Source organism: Dipteris shenzhenensis, chromosome 4 (assembly GCF_047967505.1).
Source record: "Dipteris shenzhenensis isolate YYH24624 ecotype China chromosome 4, Dip_SZ_1.0, whole genome shotgun sequence".
Lineage (NCBI taxonomy): Eukaryota > Viridiplantae > Streptophyta > Polypodiopsida > Gleicheniales > Dipteridaceae > Dipteris > Dipteris shenzhenensis.
The window spans coordinates 13,934,936-13,958,653 of NC_141599.1; the positions used below are offsets into that span (position 1 = coordinate 13,934,936).

The 23,718-nt window shown below is 39.0% G+C and overlaps 1 protein-coding gene across 1 annotated transcript in view; it reads right to left on the reverse strand.

The window, feature by feature from the left end:
• LOC147902494 (protein TORNADO 1-like) overlaps positions 1 to 19,383 on the reverse strand; it is a 35,244-nt gene extending 15,861 nt beyond the window's left edge. The window contains exons 1-3 of the mRNA XM_087373250.1: positions 18,225 to 19,383; positions 16,735 to 18,050; positions 15,294 to 16,416 (exon numbers count right to left, since the gene is read on the reverse strand). Coding sequence (XP_087229376.1) covers positions 15,294 to 16,416; positions 16,735 to 18,050; positions 18,225 to 19,383 — 3,598 coding nt within the window. The remainder of the gene's footprint in view (positions 1 to 15,293; positions 16,417 to 16,734; positions 18,051 to 18,224) is intronic.
• Positions 19,384 to 23,718: the final 4,335 nt, after the last annotated feature.

The window sequence follows — 23,718 nt, forward strand, 5'->3', positions numbered from 1 at the left end:
TTAAATGAAAGAGCTTCCATGAGTAAAAATCACTCACTTGAGAAAGTAATAACTCTTTATGATATATGGTTATTCTATAACACACATCTTGCATTTAAGAATTAATGGGTTTATTCCACATATAAATCATGGTTCTTAAATGAAATTTTAAATCAAAGGCTACACACTTATGTTAGTGAAAGTAACTCGCCTGAAAAAACAATGGACTCCTAAACCTGATGAAATTTCATAAATAAAGAGGTGTGACCTCCAACTTAATACATTTTCTACCGAAACTCATCGGCTAAGACTTCCTAGCATACCATATTAGGTTAAAAATTAGTATATTGAATACCAAAACTTCCAGTGCATAAGTTGCATGATTACATTAATTGAAAAGGCTTATACAAATCAACATCAAGTTGACTCTTAAGTCTTACATCAAAACCATGGCAAGTCAAAGATCCTCCCAAAACACATCTCTACACATCTACACAAAAAAGGAAGGATGCGTACACTATCTTGCATAGATATGTAGGATAGAGCAAGGTGGCAGCATAATAATGCTTCATGTAACATTTTTTAATTATCATTTGCAACACCAGTATATTCTACTAAAACTGAGTATATTGAATACCAAAATTTTTATACATGCTTGCATATAAAGCTTATACCAATTAATTTTGGGGTGACTCTTAAGTCTAAAACTATGGTCAATAAAAGATTCTCCCAAATACATCTTTGCATAGTTGATACTCAACAAAGAAAGGTTGACAATGTAGACCCAATTTTGCATAGAACTACAAGGTAGAGCAAGGGACATCATAATGTTCATGCATGTAACATTTGCAATACCTGTATGTTTTGCACAAAGCTACAAGGTAGAGCAAGGGAATCATAATGATGTTGTGTGTACCATTTATGAGCTCTCATTTGCGACACCTATATGGGAATTCCTAACCCAATCCATGAGAGACATGGGACTTGGTCCAAATTTCATTTTTTTTGTCAAACTTCTACTTTCAAATGCCTTAGCCAAGGTGTGCATCAATGGTGAGATATCTTCACCCTTCCCTTTGAAAAGATCTATTAGACAAGGCTGCCCTATTGCCCCCCTCCTCTATGTTATCGTCGTCGGCTAATGCTTTGGGCTAGTTGCTCATCGACAAAATGCGAGATGGCACGGTCAAAGGAATTGAACTGGCTTTTGGAAAGCAGCTTGTCATGCATAAATTTGTAGACAACACTAATCTCACAACTAGGAAGTCCCCTCGAGATGTGCGTGCAGTGATGGAGTGTCTAGAGACATTTTGTACAGCATCAGGTTCTCTTGTTAACCACAACAAAATGAGATACTGCACACTTAGTGGAAGGTTACAAGAGGACCTAGAACGCATGGGATATCAGGTGATTCCTAAAGGCATGGTTTTTAGATTGTTAGGCATTCCCATGGGCTTCGACGTGTCCATGAAGGGGTGGTGGGACTGGGTGTTAAACAAATTCAGCTCCAAACTCGAGAAATGGAGAGGATTTCAAACCAACTTGGTTGGGAGACAAATGGTTCTTAATCACTACCTGTACCCTATTACTATTTTTTACCTATTATGTTGGCACCCAAGTCAAGCAGGGCTGGATAAACTGATCTCCAAGTGTAGATCCTTTCTTTGGGGTGGCATAAACAGGATTGCAAAAGTCAGATAGAGCTTCTATTCTAGACCTAAGAGTGAAGGAGGCCTAGGAGTAGTGGACATCAAGCAATCGGTGGTGAAGTCGAAGCTTGCTGCAACATGGATAATCAAAGTTCTCCTAAGTCCTGACTGGGTGATGTTGCTAGCAAGGAACTTCAAAAACGTCAGAGCCAAGGGGTGGAAAAGATATCCAATTCTATCTACATTTTTTTTCTCAAAGCCCTGCTCTACAAAGGGAATCTCTTTATGAAAATCTCTTTGGGCTGCTCTCGAGTCAATCAAATCACAGCTTAAGTTTTCTAGGAAAGGCTCTTTTATGTGTCTTGACTCCATTTGGAACTCTTCAATTCATAGAAATGTTATCCAAAGCAACAAAGACTTCCTCAGATATTGTTTTCTATCTAACAAGGGCTTGCAATCTTGGGGATAGCTGTGGCATAGTGATAACTTCATATGGAAAACTATGCTTGAAATCAAAAGGGAATTTAGACTTACGAATCAAGATGCGTTGTTTGTAACTAGTAGATTAGCTCTTTAGGAAGGAGACATACAGTGGAAGGGGGAGCAGTTCTTAACTACACCTTAGAGTATAGTTGGATCCTTTCCCCTCACCTTCTTCTTGTACCCACTCCATTTGAGGATATAGGAGGCATGATCTTGAATTTGAATGCTGGATGGAACACCTCTGACTTCGCTCATTGCTGCAAGTGGAGATTTTTGTACATTTGGTCAAAATCTATCCCCAAGAAGATGTCAACTTTGCTTTGGCTTATCATGCATAAAGCGATGTGGACCAACGTAAGGGGGTTGAGGGTTGGAAAAGGTGACGAAAAATGTCGACGCTATCTAGGGTCCCAAGAAGATGTCTTCCATCTATTCGTGGCATGCCTGTCCACCAGAAAAGTATGGAAAATGGTGTAGATGCAGCTAGGAGAGCCAGTAATTTGGAAAGCCATACCTTTTGGGGATGCAACAAAAGTCAAACACTCCCACTGGGCACTTGTTTGGGCACACACCTTGTGGTTCCAGAAATAAATTTCAGTTTAACTTGAATGTTACTAATGCATAACATTTTTTTGCTGAATGGATAGTAGGCCTCCCAGTGGATCTATGATAGTGACCTCGAACCTTTCTTTTCGAAGATTCACTGATCATGAACAAGAGGACCTCAAGTCGTTCAATGAAGATTGCCAGTTCAAAGCAACCATCTACTACAAGCTTGAGACAGGACTCAAAATGATCTCTTTTCTTCTCCTTTTCTTGTTGCTACTTACCGTGATGTCAGAACTTGGATAAACAGTACTTCTATTATGATTGTATATCTTTTGAATTGTATATAATACAATCACTATTTTTCTCCAAAAAAAAGTCCTTTGAATTAAAAGAACACAAATCTTGTAGGTACAAAACAGTAAAGTGTAGTATATAGAGTAAAATTAATGTATAGATATGCTTACTAACTTTTTGTTTTATCCTTTTGAAGTCCTTCAATAATTACAAGCATTAAATAGCCAAATACTAAAAGAACATAAATCTTGCAGCAGTAGCTACAAAACAATAAAGCATGGTATCCAAAAGAGTAACATTAATGGTTTTTATTCTTCTTGTTTATGCACAGATATGCTTACAAAATCATAACTTGATTGAAATTCTTATTGATGATTTTGTGCTCCCAATGCATTGATATCATGCTGTTATTATTAGCTCCGTACAAAAAGAATTTAATAAAAGAGCTATATATGAAGACTATTTTGGAAACTAATAATAAAAAGCTACTATACCCACCATTTTCTCAATAGAATGATCGTCTTCGATAAGATTGATGTTTATGATATCAGTCTCCTTCATTAATTGCATTGACAAGTCTACAAATTTATATGCATCACAAAAATCATTGCAACTCAAAATGTGTGATTTAGTTGCATAATAAATCACTGCAATAAAGAGTTTTTCATTAGATGAAATTTGAAAAATTATCAATTAAAGGTTTTAATGTAACTTGGTATCCCTTGCAAACATGAATTCAAAGTAAAGCTGAATCCAATAACTAGGCATGCCTTGCATACATGAATCCAAAGAAAAGATGAATCCAATAACTATGAAGTTTATAGTCTAAAGGCATGGATAAAACACTGACCATTTTAGATTGAGCACAAAAAAGGACATCATAATTCAAATTTATCTTGCTAGATCCACCTTAATAATGTTATAATCAAGATTGTCAGATTGTGTGCCTTGGTCCACGGCATATCGGTGCAAAAGTATACTTACAAAAAATTAACAATAGCTTAAACATCAAATATAATTTCAAAATGTACAAAAACTATTATGTTTAAATGGACATATGTTTGATACCTCATGATTAACTACACGCTCCTCAAGATCAACTACTTTAATACCTCGTGGATCAACTACATGACCCTTTCTTTAATGTAGAAATCTCAACTCCTTTTGCTCTAAAACTTTGTACAGTGAGACCTTTCATGTTGGACTCTTCTATTGGGGCTTCATGGGACTATCTTGAAACTCCTTATCAAGCCCAACCATTAGACTCTTGACATTCTTTTTTGTTGTTGCTTTTCTAAGGTAGTTTTGAGATAGTGTCTATAGTTAAGCACCTTTGTTAATATTGTTGGACCTAACAAAATAAATATTGTGCTAGCCCCAAAAAATTCTTCACAAACATTGCAACTTGAGTAACATCTTACTTCTTTGGACTTCCATTTCAGTAGCCTTGTCATAAGTTTAAAAAATTTTCAAATTTCCAAAACCTTCAACTTTCAAAAATAACACCCATATAGTGCAGAAAGATTTAAGAACAACACATCTATTGACTTATATTTCATGCATCAAGATTTGGCTCATTCATCTTGGCTAATGTATCAACTTGATTAGCTTGTTATGTATGTAATCTTTGAAAATTCAAGATTCATACAAAGAATTAATATTAGAAAGTTACATAATCTTATCATGTATGCAAGCTTCATAACTCCAAGAATGCATACAATGAAGTCCCAAACAAAAAACGTTTATTAATAACTTTGATAAGGTGAAAAAATCTATAATTACATCAACCTTAACATTTTAAAACAATTTTAGAGGTGAAATCTTATATTTTTTATAAGATATGTTCTAAAAGACTAAGATGGGAACTCTAGAGGAGATGGCTGAAGCAAGCCACGAAGAGTCAATGTTCTAGTTCCTATATATGCAACCACTTTTTCAAGATAGCTCAATGCCTTCAGGATCATTGCCCTATGGGAAGGAGATGTTCGGCAATGTTACCATTCTCTTGAAAATTTAAAGGTTCAAACTTGTTGGCACAATACTTGATGGAGGTCCCTATCTCAATGTGATATTTCAAATCCTTATAAGCTATGGAGAACTCTCACCCTTAGAGAAGACATATTTGAACTTGATAGAGTTCCAAATGGTTAGGTAGAAGAGTATATTGATCAACGAGTGCAACATGCTTGCCATTGTGACAATTTGCAGTAGTGGAAAGAGGATGAAATGGAAGATGTCATGTTAGGCACAATCGACTCTTCTTATATATTTTCTCATATTCCTTATCTTAATATTGGAGTTCTCAAGCTAGAATCTTCCAACCTTCTTGGTATTCAATGGACATGAGGCTTTACCCAAGTATTGAAAGTTTCTCTCTTATGTTGTCTTTGTTCCTCAACATAATTATATTTCCTCGATTGTAGCTAGAATTGAACCATGTATTGCTTGTAGTTGAAATCAACATGTACTATGTGCATTGCTTTCTTCGAGAGAAATGGGATGCATTGAGATTATTACAGGATTTGGTAGACTATATTGTGGTGGCTAAGTGTTATAGTTGCTTCTTCTAAAACTGAGAATTGAAGTGTGAATATATTAATTGCAGTGCTAGTATAATGTCCACCTAGTACTTTGTCTTCATTAATCTACTTATATTACATGGAAATCTTATATGCAAAACTACTAAGCTGTATGGTTGTATCTTTTTGCTATGGGTGTTGGTTGTCTTGTGCACTAATTTGTTGCTATTGATGACAATCTATTATTGTACGGCATTGATAGTTTTCCATAACTTCTTAAATGCAAGAGATGGCATGGGAGTTCATACAAAGATAATCTAGTTGGTTGGGGAGCTCAAGCAATGAGACCCCAAGTGAATTAAAAATGAAAATTCTTGTTGGCAGACATTAACTTTCAAAATCTTTGAAAGTTAATGTCTGCACAAGTACTACATGAGTTCAGTTATATTTTTTGAAGTAAATTTGACACATTTGCCAAATTTTACTCCTTGAACAAAAATTGTCTAAAATTGAGATCACTAGTGTATCCATGTTTTGATTTAATCCAAACATTATCCTCTTTTCAGAGTAGGGAAGGGGGATGGGAAATGTAGAAGATGCCTTGGTGTTCTTGAGGATATTTTTCGGTTGTTGCTTGGTAATGAATCTTTGTAGAGACCTTGAAATGAAATAGGCCCATATATGCAAAATTTTAATAAGCACCAAGCATGACTTGTATGGTGGGACATGCACATTTCCTCATTTTAGACATACATGGCACATAACTACCAAAATAGTATGGGTCGGTTAAAGGTTTGCTTATACTAGATCCCTATATGTCCAATGTTCATGAAACTTTGAAAAGACTTTTGAATGAGTCGAGAAGGATAAACCATGACTTGCACATTGAGATATGCACATTTTCTTATTTTCAAATATGCAGGGTGCATTCATGCCAAACATTGTGCCTATAACACCTCTATGTGTCTGATGGCTATGAAACTTTTAAGAGAGATTGAAATGGTGGGTAAGGCCTTTATAATTAAAAAAATTCATAAGGATCAGGACATCACTTGTTTGGTGGTTCAAATGATCATGACGCTTTGAAAAACACTTCAAATGTAAAAATTTCTGATACTCAAAAAGTTTCATAACCATTAGGCATGAGTTGTATGCTTGGATATGGACATCTTCTTGTTTTCAACCATGCATGCTATAACTACCAAAAAATTGTTCATTAATATGCTTATCCCATATCTCTCTATAACTGATTGTCATGGACCTTTTAAAAGACCTTAAATGTGCATTGTGTATCGAACCTATACTAGCAAAGTTTCACAAGGATCGAACATCACTAGCATGAAGAGGCATGCACAATTTTGCATTTTTGTCCATGCATGGTGCATAATTTTAAAAAATCGTGCATTTAGTTTCTTATCCCATACCTCTATATGTCTAATGGTCATGAAAATTTCAAATGAGAAACTTCCAAAGTTTCATAAGATCAAACATCACGTTCATGGTGGCACATTCACATGAAACTTTCAATGAGAAATTTCCTTATACTTCCATAGCTTCATAAGATCAAACATAACTTGCATGGTGGCACATTCACGTTTTGTATCTATTAGGAGCACAAATAGATATTAGAGGTTTCCCCCTTAACTTTTATTGCAATCATACATCCCATTTCATCCTTCATCAATTTCCTCACTTTCAAAGGCTTGCCCTTGCCAAGATGGCAATTCTCTTTCCCCCCTCTTCAATGGACAATACACCAAAAAACATACCCAATCAACCAGAAATTTCTCTAAAACAAAGAACCCTTGTTGCATTTCATCTCCAAAATTCAAACTAATAGGGCATTTGGCTCATGTTGCAACCTCAACATGATGTACCCGTCTTGATTTTACTTATTGTAGGAAACCTCTGAAGTGCCATTAAACTAATGAAAACCCATTTGCATTGGGAGGATCTTTCTTCCTAACTACATCATCCTTTGCCTTAATAGAGCCCCATGTTTAAAGTAGCAAGCTAGCTTCTTGATTAATCCACTAGCATGCTAGTTTAGACCAACCATTAGGCTCATTATAAGCACCATGCTAGTTCTAACCCCACCAAGTTGTTTGTTGCACCAATCTAGTTTAGCAACTAGACTAATGGTTAGAAACTAGCACAAAAGTTAAAAAATAAGCTTATTGGCACTAGGTAGCTAGCTTGGTAGTTATATAACAAACTAGCCTAGTGATTGGAACCAATAGACTAGTGGTTGGAACCAACCTGGTGGTTGGTTCCAACCGATGTATGTGTCTTCTTAACATCATATGACATAATCAAGAAGGAGATTAAGAAGCTAGAGAATGTTTCTATGTTAGTCTCTCCTCAAGCTCAATCTAAACTTGTCCAGATCAAACCACAATTGAGGAAATGGGAGGAAGCCAAGATTAAGCATGATAACATTCACAAAACGATTGGCTGGTAGGCTTGGGGGTCATCTAAACTTGTCTAGATCAAACCACAATTGAGGAAATGGGAGGAAGCCAAGATTAAGCATAATAACATTCACAAAAGGATTGGTTGTTGGTAGGGAATTGGTAGGGAAAATAAAAAAACCCACAAGAGAATGTTTTAGATTGATAAGAAAGAAGAACATCCAAGAGAGGTTTCCCTTTTAATGGGTGATGATGCTTGTCATTGGTTTTTAACCACTTTTCCAAGCTTCTTAGCCTAGAGAGAGATCTAACTCTATCAGATTTAGAAGCTAGAGATAACGATAGTTAAGTGAGGTTTAAAGTCCTTTCTAACACTAAAAAGATACACATGGATGCAACAGTAACTCTTTAGAAGTTGAAAAATTTTATCGAAGCAATGGTCAATGGTGAAATCTAGGAGAGGATGGCTCTATAAAGAATTTTGGGAATGTTCTTTGAAGGAAGTACTCAACCATGTGCAATGTGAGTCATAAAGTCTTGGAGTCTTACCCAAGTCCAAGAATCACCCTTTACTATTGTAATTATCATAGGATGTCTTTGGAACAAGATGAGTCCAAAACTCAAATCACATACTCAAATTTGTGTGTATGTATGCGTGTGGGTGTGTCACACACACATACGCATGTGTGCGCACGCACACACACACTTCTCATCAAGATGTTTTCATTAGCGAAAGGACACTAAAAGGATGCAAAGACTTAATTTTGATTTCATGGCTACATAGGAAAAATAAAAACATACTTTTCCTTTATTAAAAACTTACTTTTGATTGCATGGTTAGATAGAGCACAAAAATTCCATTTTTTTTGTTTTTATAGCTTGTCAATCTGAGCTACAATTTGAGAGTTATGACCATTTTTTCACCATCATCACGTCTCCATGGACCCTTTCACTGGCGAAAGGGTCTTAGAAGGATGAAAAATATTATTTTTAAATGTATGGTTAGATGGCACACAAAAATTACATCACTTTTTCTTTTAACAGCTCAGCAATCCAAGCTACAGTTTGAGAGTTATGACCCATTTTTTATGTTCATCACATCTCTATGGAACCTTTCGCTAGTGAAAGGGTCCTAGAAGGATGCAAAAATTTACTTTTGATTACGCAGTTAGATAGAGAAAAAAATTTACATCACTTTTCTTGTAGTAAAAAGTAAGCTCATAGGACCCTTTTGCTAGCAAAGGGTCATTTGAGTTTTTTTTGGATGCATTCAAATTGAAAATCAATAAATGAATTTTGGTCCTTAAAAAGCCCTTGAGATTGGATGAAAGGGTCCTATGAGCTTTTTTTTGTTGCATTAAAATAAAAAATAATTCAATAAATTTAGTTCTTAAATAGTCCAAGTGAACCTTTAGCCAGTGGCAGGGTCCTATGAGCAATTCCTTTTTAATAATTAGAGGCATAATGCAAGAAAAAAAGGACAAAGGACCCTTTTGCTGACCAAATGGTCCTATGGTCTTTTTTCAAACCAAAATTTGTTTAATTTCTCGAGGCTCAATACAACAAAGAAAAAGTCCAAGAGACCCTTTGGCCAACAAAAGCATCCTATGGGTATTTTTAAGACGTTAATTTAAGATCAGCTCTTAATGTATTACTAGCCCTTCTCCATTGCAACTTGCATCGCTTCTCTTTTGGAGCATCCACTTCACCCCCCCTTTTGACCTTCACCTCATCATCTCAAATGGAGGTGACCTTTCAAAAACCATGGAAAGTTATCATAATGATGGTTACCAAAAGTGCTCATAACTCTCTAACCGTAGCTTAGATTGCGGAGATGTAAAATTAAATTGTGATGTAATTTTTGTGTTGTATTTGAATGTGTACTCAAAAATAAATTTTGGCATCTTTCTAGGACCCTTCCACTAGCAAAAGGGTTGATGATGATCATAACTCTCAAACTATAGCTCAGATTGATGAACTATAAAAAGGACAAATGATGTATTTATAAAACTCTATCTAGCCAAATGATCAATATAATTTTATTAAAAAAAATTGGTCCTCCCAAATTATCACACACACAAAGAGAGAGAGAGAGAGAGAGAGAGAGAGAGAGAGAGAGAGAGAGAGAGAGAGAGAGAGAGGATTACCATGCCAAACATGAGTATATACATGATGCGGTGCACCAAAATAGACTCTTCCTCTAGAGGAATAGGAAGAGGAGGAGGAAATACTATATTTTCTAATAACAGTGAAGGCAAGAGGTCTTCAACTAGCCAAAATATTGGTGTCGAGAGATTTCGTGGGACACATGAAGAGCTTCTCCATTATATTGAGGGGGAAGACCAACATCATGATGAGAAGGAGAAGAGCAAGCCTCAAGTATGTAGATGATAGTGAGAGAGGTGGGGATCACATTGGTTTGGAGGCCAATTATGCCAAGTTTGAATTGGCAAGGGAAGGAGATATCATTAGCAAATGGAGGGTTTTTAATTCAAATTAATATCCTTGAATAGCCTTACACACACCAATCATTCATTCAAGGGTTAGGTGGTATGTAGTAGTCCTTAAGGTGTGTGGGAACTCCATACCCTATGGTGCATCTCTAATGTTATGGTTTTATGCTATTTTCAATTGACCAATGTAGTGGCCCACATTGAATGTTGTCGAAAACACTTTGACTATGATATGTTTGCTTGTTTTTGAAGCATAAATATGATCATGACTACAATATGTAGCTTTACATCTTTGGTATGTGCTTGAAGGAATGTACTTGTGGTATGACAAGAATAACACCATATCTGTAGTGTTTTGTGGTTTGTGGTTTGGGTGCACATTCTATGTTGGTATTGTATTTTTGGTGCAGCTATGTGGTTGGTAACTATTTGTGCAGACCTTAGAGACAAACCTAGAGGGTATGGGGTGGAAGCATCAAAAGGGTGCACAACACCATTTCTCTAGGAAAGGGTATATCATTAAAGGTCATTGGAATCAATCTCAAAACTATAAGCTCGTGGGTTTGAACTCGGGAAAAAATCATACTTAGAAATACCTATGGGATTTGAAGTCACTATGGTATCAACATGGTTATACTCTACCTCTATGTGCCCGATGGTCATGAAAATTTGTATACCTTCTCATTAGGTAGTCCCTATATTTGAAAAGTTTGATAACCATTGGACATCACTTATAAGGTGGTATATGCACATTTCCTCATCTTTGGCCATGCTCATAGTTTTCAAAAAATTATTCATCAATACACACATTCCATACCATTATGTATCTGATGGTCATAGAAATTAACAAATAATGTCAACCCCTATATGCACAAAGTCTCAAAAGGGATCAAACATCACTTGTATGGTAGGACATGCACATTTTCTCATTTTCAACTATGCATGGTGTATATTTTCTAAAAAGTTGTATATAATTATCTTCATACCATATATCTATGGGTTTAATGGTTTAAAAAACTTTACAAAGACCTTCAAATAAAATAGTCCCGTACACTCACAAAGTTTCATAAGGATTGGACATAACTTTTATAGTGGGACATGCATATTTTCTCATTTTCAACTATGCCACAATTGCAAAACAATTATGCATTTGTATGCTTAGACCATAACTCTATGTGCTCTATGGTCATGAAAGATTATAGAAACCTTTAAATGAAATAGTTGGTTTGACTCGCAAAGTCTCTTATTTATGCATAAGTATGCTTATACAATCTCTCTATGTGCTTTGCCAAGACCTTAAAAAAGGTAAGGACCCAATAATGGAAAAGTAAAGTTGTGGTGGTGGAACAAACCAAAGCAATGAGGTGGAGCTAAAAGAAATCTTGAGAGCCAATCAAAGCATCCAGGATTCAAATCACATAGAGGGTGGGTAGGGAGTAGTCATAACCAAGATGTACATGGAGAGGTGCAATATTAGCAAGATGTGCATGATTCCCTACAACTCCGATACAATTCTTTTATGTGTAATAAAATTCCAATACAATACCACTATGTAAGAGCTTGTAAGGTTCTTGGTAATTTGTAGAAGCAGTCCTCCAAAGCTTTTGAAGGAGAGGGAAGAGCAACTCTCTTAGTAGAATATGCCTACATGGAAGTTTGCTAAAAGTTTTAAAGTTCATTTAGAAATTACTAGATCAATCAAATACAATTATTCTCAAAGTGAGCATCACATGGACCAATTCAAGGAGAATACGACACCCTTAGGTTGAGGGAGGCAACAATGAAGAAGCACTTCTAGCTAGTGAGCAAAATGAGAGAGTGATCCTCACAATAGCATATGTTAAAACCAAAAGTTGTCCTCTTGAGATGTGATAGGGTCTTGAGGGCACGTACAACTTATGATTTTCATAGCAGGAATATAGAATTACAACATAGTGCATTACATAAACCATTTGCAATACAATAAAATAATTTATGTCAAATGTATTTGGCATAGCTACTTGGAATGTGATCATGTGCTATATGTGCTATATATTTATTGTGATCTTGTGCTATGTGTCAATATCATTGCTGCAATCTTATGACGTGTGTGCTACATAGCAATTTCATGTTTTGATATTCTCATGTTTGTTTGTTCATGTAGGCGGATTTCTTTATGAGCTGGTTCAAAGTTGCACATCTAGGTGTCTATATTGTCTTGATCCTTTGAGAAGCTGAAACCCTTCTTCATATGCAAGCTTACACATAGAAACGCAGCCTCATTTGATTTACATGGAGTAGATATTCTTGTCTTTGTAAAATGTGCTTTCATCAACAAGAATAGGCGAATGTGTAGCACATGAGCATGCATTTAATGGGGTCAAATAGTTGTGGAAATCATGCCTTATTGTGCCACTTGCAAAGACTTGATATTCCATGATTACAAGTGCCTCATGGGAGATTGTGAAAGATGTGGTGCATAGAAATTCATGTTAAGGTATTATGCAAGAAAGCTCATTAGATACAACTTCATGTTATATAAATGGAGAACTTGAAGAACTTCCCTTCGATGTCGTGTCTAGGGTGGATTTTGCCATGAATTCAATTGAGTCCATGCATTAGTATATTGGTAGATAGAATTGTCAGATCGTAAGGGGCATAGTGCCACCCTTTTCATGTGTTTACATGGCCTGAGTGTTTGTGAAGCCAACATCAAAATGTAGACTTTCAAATATTCCATTGCTTAAGAGTACATTTCAAAAAAATTTTGATGGAGCGCCAATATGAATTGCCACCCAATAAGAAGGCAAAAAGTTAAGAAGACTCAATAAGTATTAGTTGTTTAGGCACTTTAGTGGAGAGGCAAGTTATGAACTTCCACCCAATAAGAAGAAAAAGAAAAATATCCTCCCTATGAAGGGTGCTTAAAGTGAAGTTTAAAAAGAAGTAGCGTGTAGAATAGATTCATCGACCTTGAGTTGGGTGTAGACTATGACATTTGGATATTGTTTGAATATGGTCAACTCATAGTCCTCAATAAATGGTTGAATATTACTAAATAATTTAAAGGTACATTTTTGCATATTGTTGAATATGGTATTAGATTAATTTCATAATTTTTTTGCAAATGAGAATATATTAAGTAGACTACATTCCTTGCTATAAAATTGGAGTAAAATTGGCAATGTAAGCCATGTTTTCATTTATTACATTGGCAATTGGGCCATGGGCAATGTGTCCCTTTCTTCATTGGTGGATCAAGAATGCATCAAACAAACAATGTGTTTTTGTGTTAAATCATGGATGAGTTGTTCTTATTAAGTGTATTAAGGATGTGTGTGAATGCATGCATGTGTGTGTGAATGTGTGCATCTGTGTGCATGTGTGTGTGCACGCATGCACATGTGTAGGTGTGTATGCACACTTGTATGTGTAGGTGTGTGTGAAATTGGATCTATGAGGACGATTTTTGTACACTTTTGTTTGTTTTTAATGTATAAGTAATCTAGTAAGAAAGATGTAATTAGAAGCTTGTAGTTGGGAACTTAAAGAAGCTATGTGGTGTCTTTGTGGTGTTGAGTTTTGACATGAGTGTGGTATTTAAATGTTAGGTGGTGATGTTATTCTAAATTGTAATAATTGTAATAAGAAAAGTGAGATCTAAAGAAGCTATATGGTCTCTTTGTGGTGTTGAGTTTTGACATTATTGTGGGTAGTTAAATGCTAGGTGGTGATGTTATTCTAAATTTTAATAATTGTAATAAGAAAAGTGAGATCTAAACAAAGAGACGGGGGGAGAAAGACGGAGGGAGAGAAGGGAGGAGAAAGGAGAGGGAGAGGGAGAGGGGAAAGGGAAAGGGGAAGGGGTGCGCAACACGAGAGAGAGGGAGAGGGAGAGGGAGAGGGAGAGAGGAAGGAAGGGGAACACGATGAGAGGGAGGGTCTGATTGAAAAGGGAGAGGGAGAGGTGACAGTCAATATACTTCCCTCAAGGAATTCAAACTTCCCGCTCTAAAATTCAAACTTCCCTCTCCCATTCCCCCCTTTTCCCCATTCCCCCATTCCCCATTGCCCATTGCCTAATCTCTCCTTCCCGGGTGTCTTTGTGGTGTTGAGTTTTGACATGAGTGTGGGTTTTGACATGAGTGTGGGTAGTTAAATGCTAAGTGGTGATGTTATTCTAAATTGTAATAATTATAATAAGAAAAGTGAGATCTAAAGAAGCTATGTGTGTCTTTGTCGTGTTGATTTTTGACATGAGTGTGGGTAGGTAAATGCTAGGTGGTGATGTTATTCTAAATTGTAATAATTTTAAGCATTATGTCAAAGCAAACGTTTTTTGAAACTAATGTAAACTTGGTTTTCTTTGTTGGATGTGACAATTTTATGGTGTGGTAGAAATTGGTGATAGACATGATGATGTGAATAATCTGAACATTTAAAAAGAGCTTATGATTTAATTTAACTTCACATACAAAGAATCTTATTTAAACAAGGAAAAGCAAATGAATAGAGGTCTGCCTTCTGAACACTAAAGAGATTAAAAGGAAACCCTATTTTTGTTTTCCATGGTGGATGGACTAAATAAAATCCCGCCAGGCCCAAAACAATTAGAGACACTCCTAAAGGTGATAGATAATATAATATTATAATCAGAAAGGAAGAAAAGGAAGAGTTACGAAGGGAGCATGACGGGCAGGAGCTCCATGGTGCCGAGGGCGAGGCCTTGCTCCTTGTGCTGGGAGCAAACCCAAGCGACGCGGCCCATGTGGGGCTTCACGCGGTAGACAACGCGGTGGAGGCGGAAGAGGCGCGGGATGCTCTTGCCCTTCAAGAAGTCGACGAGCCACTGTTCGGGCGAGGACGCAGAAGAAGTCGAAGAAGAAGAAGAAGAAGAGGAGGAGGAGGAGGAGGAGGAGGCGATGAGAGCTGCTGCGGGAGCTGAATTGGGTTGGCGGCGGGGGAGGAGGAGCTCACGGGGGAGGGTGGAGGAGGCGAGGCGGGCGAGGGAGCGGTCGACGGAGTGGCTGAGCTGCGAGGCAGCGGCGCGGGCGGAGGGGGAGGGGGCAAGCAGAATACGGGCGAGGATGCCGATAAAACGGAGGCTGCGGGAGACGAGGGACTGGAGGCGGCGGGCGTCGGGGGTGGCCAAAACCACCTCCAAACCTGGCTGTTCCGCCACCTCGTGAGGACCGCCCAAGTGCTCGCACCAAAAGTGGAGGCGCTGCCCGCGCAGCCCGGGCACTATTTGGCTGAGCATCGCCGCCGGAAAGCTGGCGCCGTCGCCCTTCACCACCAAAAGATAGGGCACACAGCGTTGCTGCCCCTCCACCACCACCCTCATCGTCGCCTCCATTATACTACAAATCTCCGGCACCACCGTCTCCACTTCTCGTCTCAGCCCCTCCACCATCGCCAACACTCTCTCTCCCAGCCTCCCCAGCTTTAATCCCACCTCCTCCTCCTCCTCCACTCCCCTCCGCCACCCCAGCCCCTCTGGCCTCTCCATGCAGCCATGATTTACGTCCTCCAAACTTTCCAACCTCCGCCCATTTCCTCCCCCCCTCTGCCCATTTCCTATCTCCCTCACCTCCTCCTCCACCTTCCTTATATACTCCCCCTTCCTCTTCATCACCCTCACCGCTTCCTCCCCCAATACACTCACCCCTAGCTCGCTTTCGTAGCCCATTATCAATTGCTTGCCTGCCCTCACCTCCTTCCATGCATGCTCGTACGTGATGTCGGCCAGTATTTCTTCCTTCAGATCGTCCACTCGTACTGATTGGTCCTTCCTTTGCTTGTAGTTGATCAGCCGCCTCACGCACTCCGTTCTTATTATGCCCTCCCTCAGAATCACGCCCGGCTGTCGTTCAGCACACAGTCTCTGGATCCTTCTCACTATCTCCTCCTCCACGAACTTCACCGTCCTTGACAATCCCTTGGAGGATCTTACCAGCACGTCCATGTTTTGGCGATCCTCGCTCTCCAATTCGATTATTACCTCTATGCCATTGTATAGAATGGAAATCACGTCCTTCTTCAGTATGCATATTGCACCGCCAAAATTTCGAGATCCTGTAAAGCAGTTCCACGTTGATACCTGCAAACCAGAATCAACAGCGCAAGAACTAGAGTTTGAATTTATTCCAAGCTTCTAAATACAAGCTTTGTATCGTTCCTTGAAGGTAATTTGGGTTCTACAGTGAAACATTCAGTCTTTACACCGATTGTTTTTCTGCCCCTCAAGTCCTCTCTCTTTAGATTTCCGATCTAATGACATTTCTGAAGAAGATCTAATTATACGCTCTGTTTTGCAAAATTTAGCGAGCATTTAGCAGAAAGATGACTCTTACTCTTACTAAAGCAATGTGCTGCGAAGAATTTATAGGCTCCACCTGCAGGTAGATCAATTTGGTACCTGGACGTACGAAAAGAAACCGGAGGTGAGCATGGTGCAGTCTTTATCTTCGCATTCCAGCCGCCTTCCGATGTACCTGTACTTCGCAGCCTGGTTGCTCTGTGTGTTTGCCCTGATCCACGTTAACCTGTGTGCTTGTCCTTGCACGTCCCTACTGACTGCGCCGACATCTGATATTAGTAATGCTGGCATGAGAATCTCAGTCGCATTCCTGTTATCATTCTTACAACATAGCTGCAAACCTAGCATTATCTCTATTACATCTTTTACAGTGAAGCCTCTGACTTCTGGATGTAGCTTAGGGGCCCTCTGGTTGTTGAAGGAAGCATTCAGAATCTCTTCCACAGTATTCATTTGTAAAGAACCTGCCAGTTCTGTGTTTTCTTTTAAGGAACTCCGTTTAAAGAACTGACCCATGATGTTGCAAAACCACTTGGGATTCACAACTACAAAATTTGCTTGCGCAACGTGAAGCACAACGCCTGCATCGTGCAAGCACCCTGCTACTGCCTTCTTTGTTTCTAATGTGCAATCCTCTAAACTCTTCACTGCTGCACACATAAGGCTGTCGAAGTCTTGCCATGCCATCATGGGCTGTTCAGGATGATTGGCATTCCAATTTTCTAACATAGTCTGGATCTCCCCACATGCCTCATAAATTTCTGGTGCACTTTGCAGAATTGATCTTGTGGTTTCCTCGATAGATCGTACCAGTGGTTTGACAGAGGATGAGAATCTAGCATCCATCAGGTAGAATGAGGATTGTATGTTCAAGAATTCTCGAAATTGATCTTGCAAGGACCTAACCACGTCGTCCATCACCTTTTCCAATGAATTTGACGTTTTCAAGTGGTCCATGTGGGTACCTATAATTATGATGTATGGCTTACACCCTCCAGCTATGGAGCAACTGTTACTTGAAGCAATAGAGCGCAACCAGTACGTCAGTTCCTTCCTCACATCCTCTCTGCTTTTCTCTCCCGTAGTCTTAAGGACACTAAAAACGACCAAAAATGCAGCAGGATTCTCCGATCCCCTTGATCTAGGCACTGTGTACTCAAGGAAACCGTGAACATCTTTTCTGCCTGGCATGTCCCAGAGAGCAACGTTTACCTGGCCTGTTTGGAAAGAGCCTATCTCGACGCCTCTGATGCTTTTTCCGCCTGGACAGAAAAAGTCGGCTCCCACACAATGGAACAGCAGTAGAAGAACATGGATCCAGGTTTCCGTCAAAGACGCTTGGAATCTACTCCACCGATCAGAAGAAGGACCTGATTCCATGAAATTCGAGATGGACTTCCTCAAAGTCGATTTTCCTACATGAGCAGAAGATTCCCCGCAAACGTTAGAACTCAAACGATTGCAAGATAAGAGACCAATGCCTTTGATAATTTTAAGCTTCAAGGACTTCAGCTATAATTTGTATGACATAGGAGCCATACTTTCATTCTTCTCAAAAATTTGGAGCCATTCATCTACGCTCTAATTACCTGCAAGAGCAGAACCGCACATGAAGACCCGCGCATACGTCGGCTTCCTCCTTGGAAAGTCTTTAAGCACTTCCTTTGAACGTCTCGCATTTCCTCTCAACCGCCACTGTATGGGGACCCAATGATCGCTGTCGTGCATTGGCGTTCCGTCTACCAGAATCTCCTTTAAATCAACGTTGATCGACAAAACGTCTAGGAAGGCCTTGAATACTGATTTTCCGGAAACACCACCGCAGAAAGAGAGATCTATGGACTGAAGCGACCTGTTCAATTTCAGTGCTTCAAGTATGACACAAACATCAGAGCAATCTAAGCTATCCTCATGGGCCAAGCTTAAGCTCTGAAGCGTGGAGTTTGTGGAAACAAGCAGAGCAACTTCTCTCGCGCCTGCACTACCCATCCTGTTATTGCCACCTCCTATATCCAGAGATTTCAAAGAAACGTTAGCTTGCTCCCCTCTTGCGTCGGGAAGAAGCGGGTGACATAGAGCGGAGATGCCCCCTGCGCCTATAGGATTATCCGACAGTGTCAAATGCTCGAGCGTATGATTCCTCTCTAAAGCATTACCGATGCAATTAGCTCCTTCAGGTCCAATGTCTGTATGCCGGAGATCCAGGTGCTTAAGAGATTTGGGCGTCTCGGACAGCATGTCTGCGAAATGTTTGGCTCCTTCGTCGCCTACAGTGCATTGGTCACAGACGATGAGCTTTTCAATGACGTGATTAGATTTCAAATGATCACAAAATGCTCGTACTTCGTCCGGTTGCAGCCGATCCATTCCCGTGAGGTCGACCTCCTGCAACGTCTGGGATGTGGCAACGCCATGCAGAAACTCTAAGCGGGCAGATAGGCTGGCGGCGTCATGGTTGAGGGAGGGGCAGGAAGTTTTGAGGAAGACAAGGCGTTGAAAGGCAGAAGTGGGAGAGGAGAGGCGGGCTACAACTTGGAGGAGATGGGAAGGATGGGTGTTGCTGAGCAAGGTAATGTGGAGGGGGTGAAAAGTGGGGGAAGAAAACTGTGGGAAGTGATCTTCAGGCACCCAGAGATCATGGAATGCATGCAGGAAAGGGTCTCGATGAGGAGAAGGGGGGCTGCCGGGAGGAGAGAGCTCCTCATTCAGGCCTAACTGTGGGCTTATCAATGCTTTCTCTTCGTCCATAGCCACTGCTCTGAAATCTGCAGCTCAGTACGCCAATACTGATTGTATGGTATTCTCACAGAATTGATCAAGAAGTTGAATGCTGCAGCAGACTGAATTTGCTTATGAACTAGTTTTGGTTGCCTTGCTTTGAGAACAAGATGCTAGTAGTCGTAGAGAACAGTCGGAATTCCAACTTTACGTAAAGTAAAGCTAAGCTGTTGCATTGGATCATCCAAGACGGAAAGAATTGTATCAAAGTGACTAATAACACGAAAGCTTCAGTAAAGTTATCCTCTTTATCTACATATTCTCATTACTGTTTTAGTTATCATATCTCCATATCGCTAGCATTTTCTCTATAGTTGATGGAGGGTACTTTAATATGAGCGTGAAGAGAACTTAATGTAAAGGCCACTCAAAGAAGAGCAGTTGTATTCAAGTCTCTCAATAAAGAGAGAAAGGATAACGAAGACGACGAACCTAAGAGTTGGGTTTTGGATCCAATCACTTCCAAGATGGTGAATAGTAGTAGAGAGTTAGCATTTGGATGGAGTCACTTCCAATAAGATGCATAGTCTTGGTCTAGCATATATGAAAAATTGGAAAAAAAACCACATTCATGATGCAAGTGGATTCTCCCCTCACATGCAACCTTCACACTCAATTAGAATTAGGAGTCAAACCTTGGTTTTCCTATTGCCGTGGCAAAATTCTTCACCTATTACACAATGTCCAAAAGTCAAACCAAAGCCTTTCCAAGGCTTACCACTTGAAGACATCATTTCTTGGCCAAACTCTTTTGACAACATTGCACCTTTCCATAACTAGGTCGGCAATAGAGAGCACACTAACTGCACTTGGTAGAGGAAGGCTTGGCTAAAACGCCCCTATATAGTATTCAAAACAACCAAGAGGAATCGAATACAATTGGGAACTAATTAGCAACATTTTGATCAGTAAATTTGCATAAGCAAATATTACAAAATGTACATTGACTCTCAAAGATCATGGAAGTCCATAAAAAATGTGCAATCCTTACCCCAAAGCCACCAACAAAACACTCTCCAACATAATCACCAAAAGTACATAGGCCCGCATACAAAGTAGGATTGAGGACATAAGCTTCACATTACCTTGTGCATGTATAGAACATCATACAACTCATAATCCATTTAGATTCACTTATGCATTCAAAGAGTTGTCATCTCAATGGAATTCACACTTCCAAGTTTTACAATAGCAATCTAGGAGAGATTAGAAGTCCATGCCATGACAAAATAGAGTGGTATGGCTAGAAAATCTAGATTAGATTTGTTTGCTAGCCATTCATAGAGAAAATGAGAAGCAATGCTTGCTTTGATAGAAATTCTTAAGAAAACGAATTCAAGGAAGGTTAGGTGGCTCTACTATACAACACTAGGAAGCACAAAGGAAAATTCAAGTATGGAGTTTGGGACCTTTTTGGATTAAATAGATGACCCACTATGGAGCAATCAATTTGGACAACTAGATGGAAATGAACTCAACAATTTTCTCAATGGAAGCTTCCTAAGAGGATACTATCTACCCAAGGGCATGGATGAAAATAAAAAAGACATGAGGGTGCATCAATCCTCATCTATACAAGCATCTTATCCCATTATTGAACAATAAGATATAAATTCTAGATGAATATTTTGGGGCTTAGAAGATTGAGGAGATACATTCTCGGTACATTTTAAATCCGCTGTGAAGATGCTTAATAAGGTCCAAACCATCTTTGCAGATAGCACACCCCTTACATCCTACCCCTTTTGTTTTTTGATGCCAAAAGAGTTCTTGGAGCCATTCCTACATTTGGTGGATCGTGCAATGGACTGTTTTGTGCATTAAGGGGCCATTAACCTCTTAATAAAGCCACTATGCAATTTGGAGGCAATTTGATGGGATGTCCAAAACTAGAATCCACAAGAACCATAATCAAAATGGTGTGTTTACTTGTGTGTCATGTAGCGGCTATGCCATTGACATCCAAGGACTCACTTTAGGATTATCTTTGTTGTGGTAGGAATGTCTAGATCTTCCCAAAATCATATGTAGTTTTACTAAGGACTTAGAAGGCCCTAGATGAGTGACTGCAGCCCACAAAGTGGTGCAAAAGTAGGAAAAGAGAATATAGAACAAGGTGAAAGGTTATCACTATAGGATGTCAATTTCGAGACCTAATGTTAACCATTTGAGAGACATGGATACATAGTTATCCTCAAAATTTTGTGACATGTACTGCAATACCCCCAAGATTGTAGGATTAAAGGATCTCTATGATTGAAGTTGGTGAACTCAATGAGGCACATTAGGATCAACAATTACATGTTTTCAAGCATCCCTCAAAAAAACCACCTTCTTCTCCTATTTGGAGGGGCTCCCTACCTAAAAAGCTACCCCTCTATACCTACCACGATTGTCCCCTTCTTGAAAACTCTTGCATTGATACCACTCGCCCCCAAAAGTTGAAATTTTGAAAAGTGCCAAAAATGGCTTGAGACATTTCCAAACCTTCCCCTATAAACCATTCCTATGGACCCAAATTAGTGAGCCAAATGTGACATTCACAAACATGTTTTTAAAATACATATTTACAAATTCATCTAAAATTATATTTCAATTTAAAAAGGTGTATACAAAGTGTAGACTAAAAAATACAAAAAAGTATACAAAGGGAAAGAGTGTCTTCAAATTGGATTTAGACATGCATGAGCACATCTTGGGGTGTCTTGGAGCAGTGGAAAAGGACGACTGAGATAGTACTAAGAAAATGTATGTAGTCTCATTGCAAGGAAACAATATGTCCACTTGTCCTAGAAAATGGAATTTGTAGTTGAGACTATGCTTCTTTTTAGTATATCCCAAACAACCACCGTGCTAGTTTTATTAAATTATTTTTGTAAATCCCAAACGGTAAATCCTATGCTTGCTTTTAGTATATCCCAACAACCACCATGTTGGTTTCCCATAACGAGTCCACACATTCTACAAATCCATTCATCTTGTAATAATAGAAGCAAACCACTACGCTGCTAATTGTTAATATCCTACCATAACCAACCATCGCGCTAGCGATCACTTATCTTGCAATACTACCGTGCTATCCCTATACTACTGCCATGCTATCCTAAAATTTATTGCACATTGCTATACTAAAATAGTGCCCTTTAAACTATTTATCATTTTGTTAATCGTCAAATTTCATCCCATGCTTGTTTTTAGTATATCCCAACATCCACCGCATTGGTTTCTCATAACGGCAAATCCACACATCCTACAAATCCATTCATCTTGTAATAATAGAAGCAAACCACCCTGCTGGTGGTTGTTAATATCCTAGTGCAACTAACCACCACACTGGTGATAACTTATCCTACATTACTACCATGCTATCCCTATACTACTGTCGTACTATCCTAAAATTTGTTGCACAAGGCTATACTAAAACAACGTCCTTTAGATTGGTTATTGTTAATCGTTAAATTTCAACCACGAGGATACTTAAAACATTTAAGCACTAACATGGAAGCAGGTCGATACAAAATCAGGTATTACGAGTACCATGAGAAAGTCCACAAGTCCAAGAAATGTTTGCAAGATTTTTATTTTTTCAAAATACAATAACATTTTGCGGCTCAAGCAAATTCCAAACTCCCAACTATCTTATCAGCCTCTCTATAGCAAGCATCTCCTAGCTCTTTAGACCAGTCTAATGCACAGAGAATGCACAATGGTAGACCTCTTCACACACTCAAATTATACACTGCTTGCTTGACTCTACCGACTTGTACGCCCATAATAACTCCTCATTTTGCTGGGGGTCCTCTTCATCCAAGTATTTGCCCTCTATCCATCTTCGTGCCTCTATCATGTCCTACCAAAAGAAACCTACATCATGAGCTTGACAAGTACCTTAAAGGAGCAGGAAAAACAATAGTCAAGGAAATTAATATTCATTGTCTCTGTCGACTCCAAGTAATACACCCACCACCGAAGCATGTCCTCCTTGTAGCTATTTTTCTCCTCCTTCTCCGGGTTTGTTTCAGTAAGGATGCCATCCAACATCGTTTTCAAATAGAACAAAATCATTCCAAAGTTATTTGGGTATGCCATATATTCATTGTAGGTGGATCGGTGTACAGAGTTTGGATCGGTGTACAAAGTTTTGGGGCTAGATTTCATAATGGGCTCTTAGTTGTGTCTACACTGCACTTAAACAGGGAGAAATTTCATTGAGCCCAACCTTCTCAATCTTCAATCTCATGTTAGTTTGGTAATCAAAATCTTTGAGTTCATTGAGCCCGACCTTCTTAAGTCTCATGTTAGTTG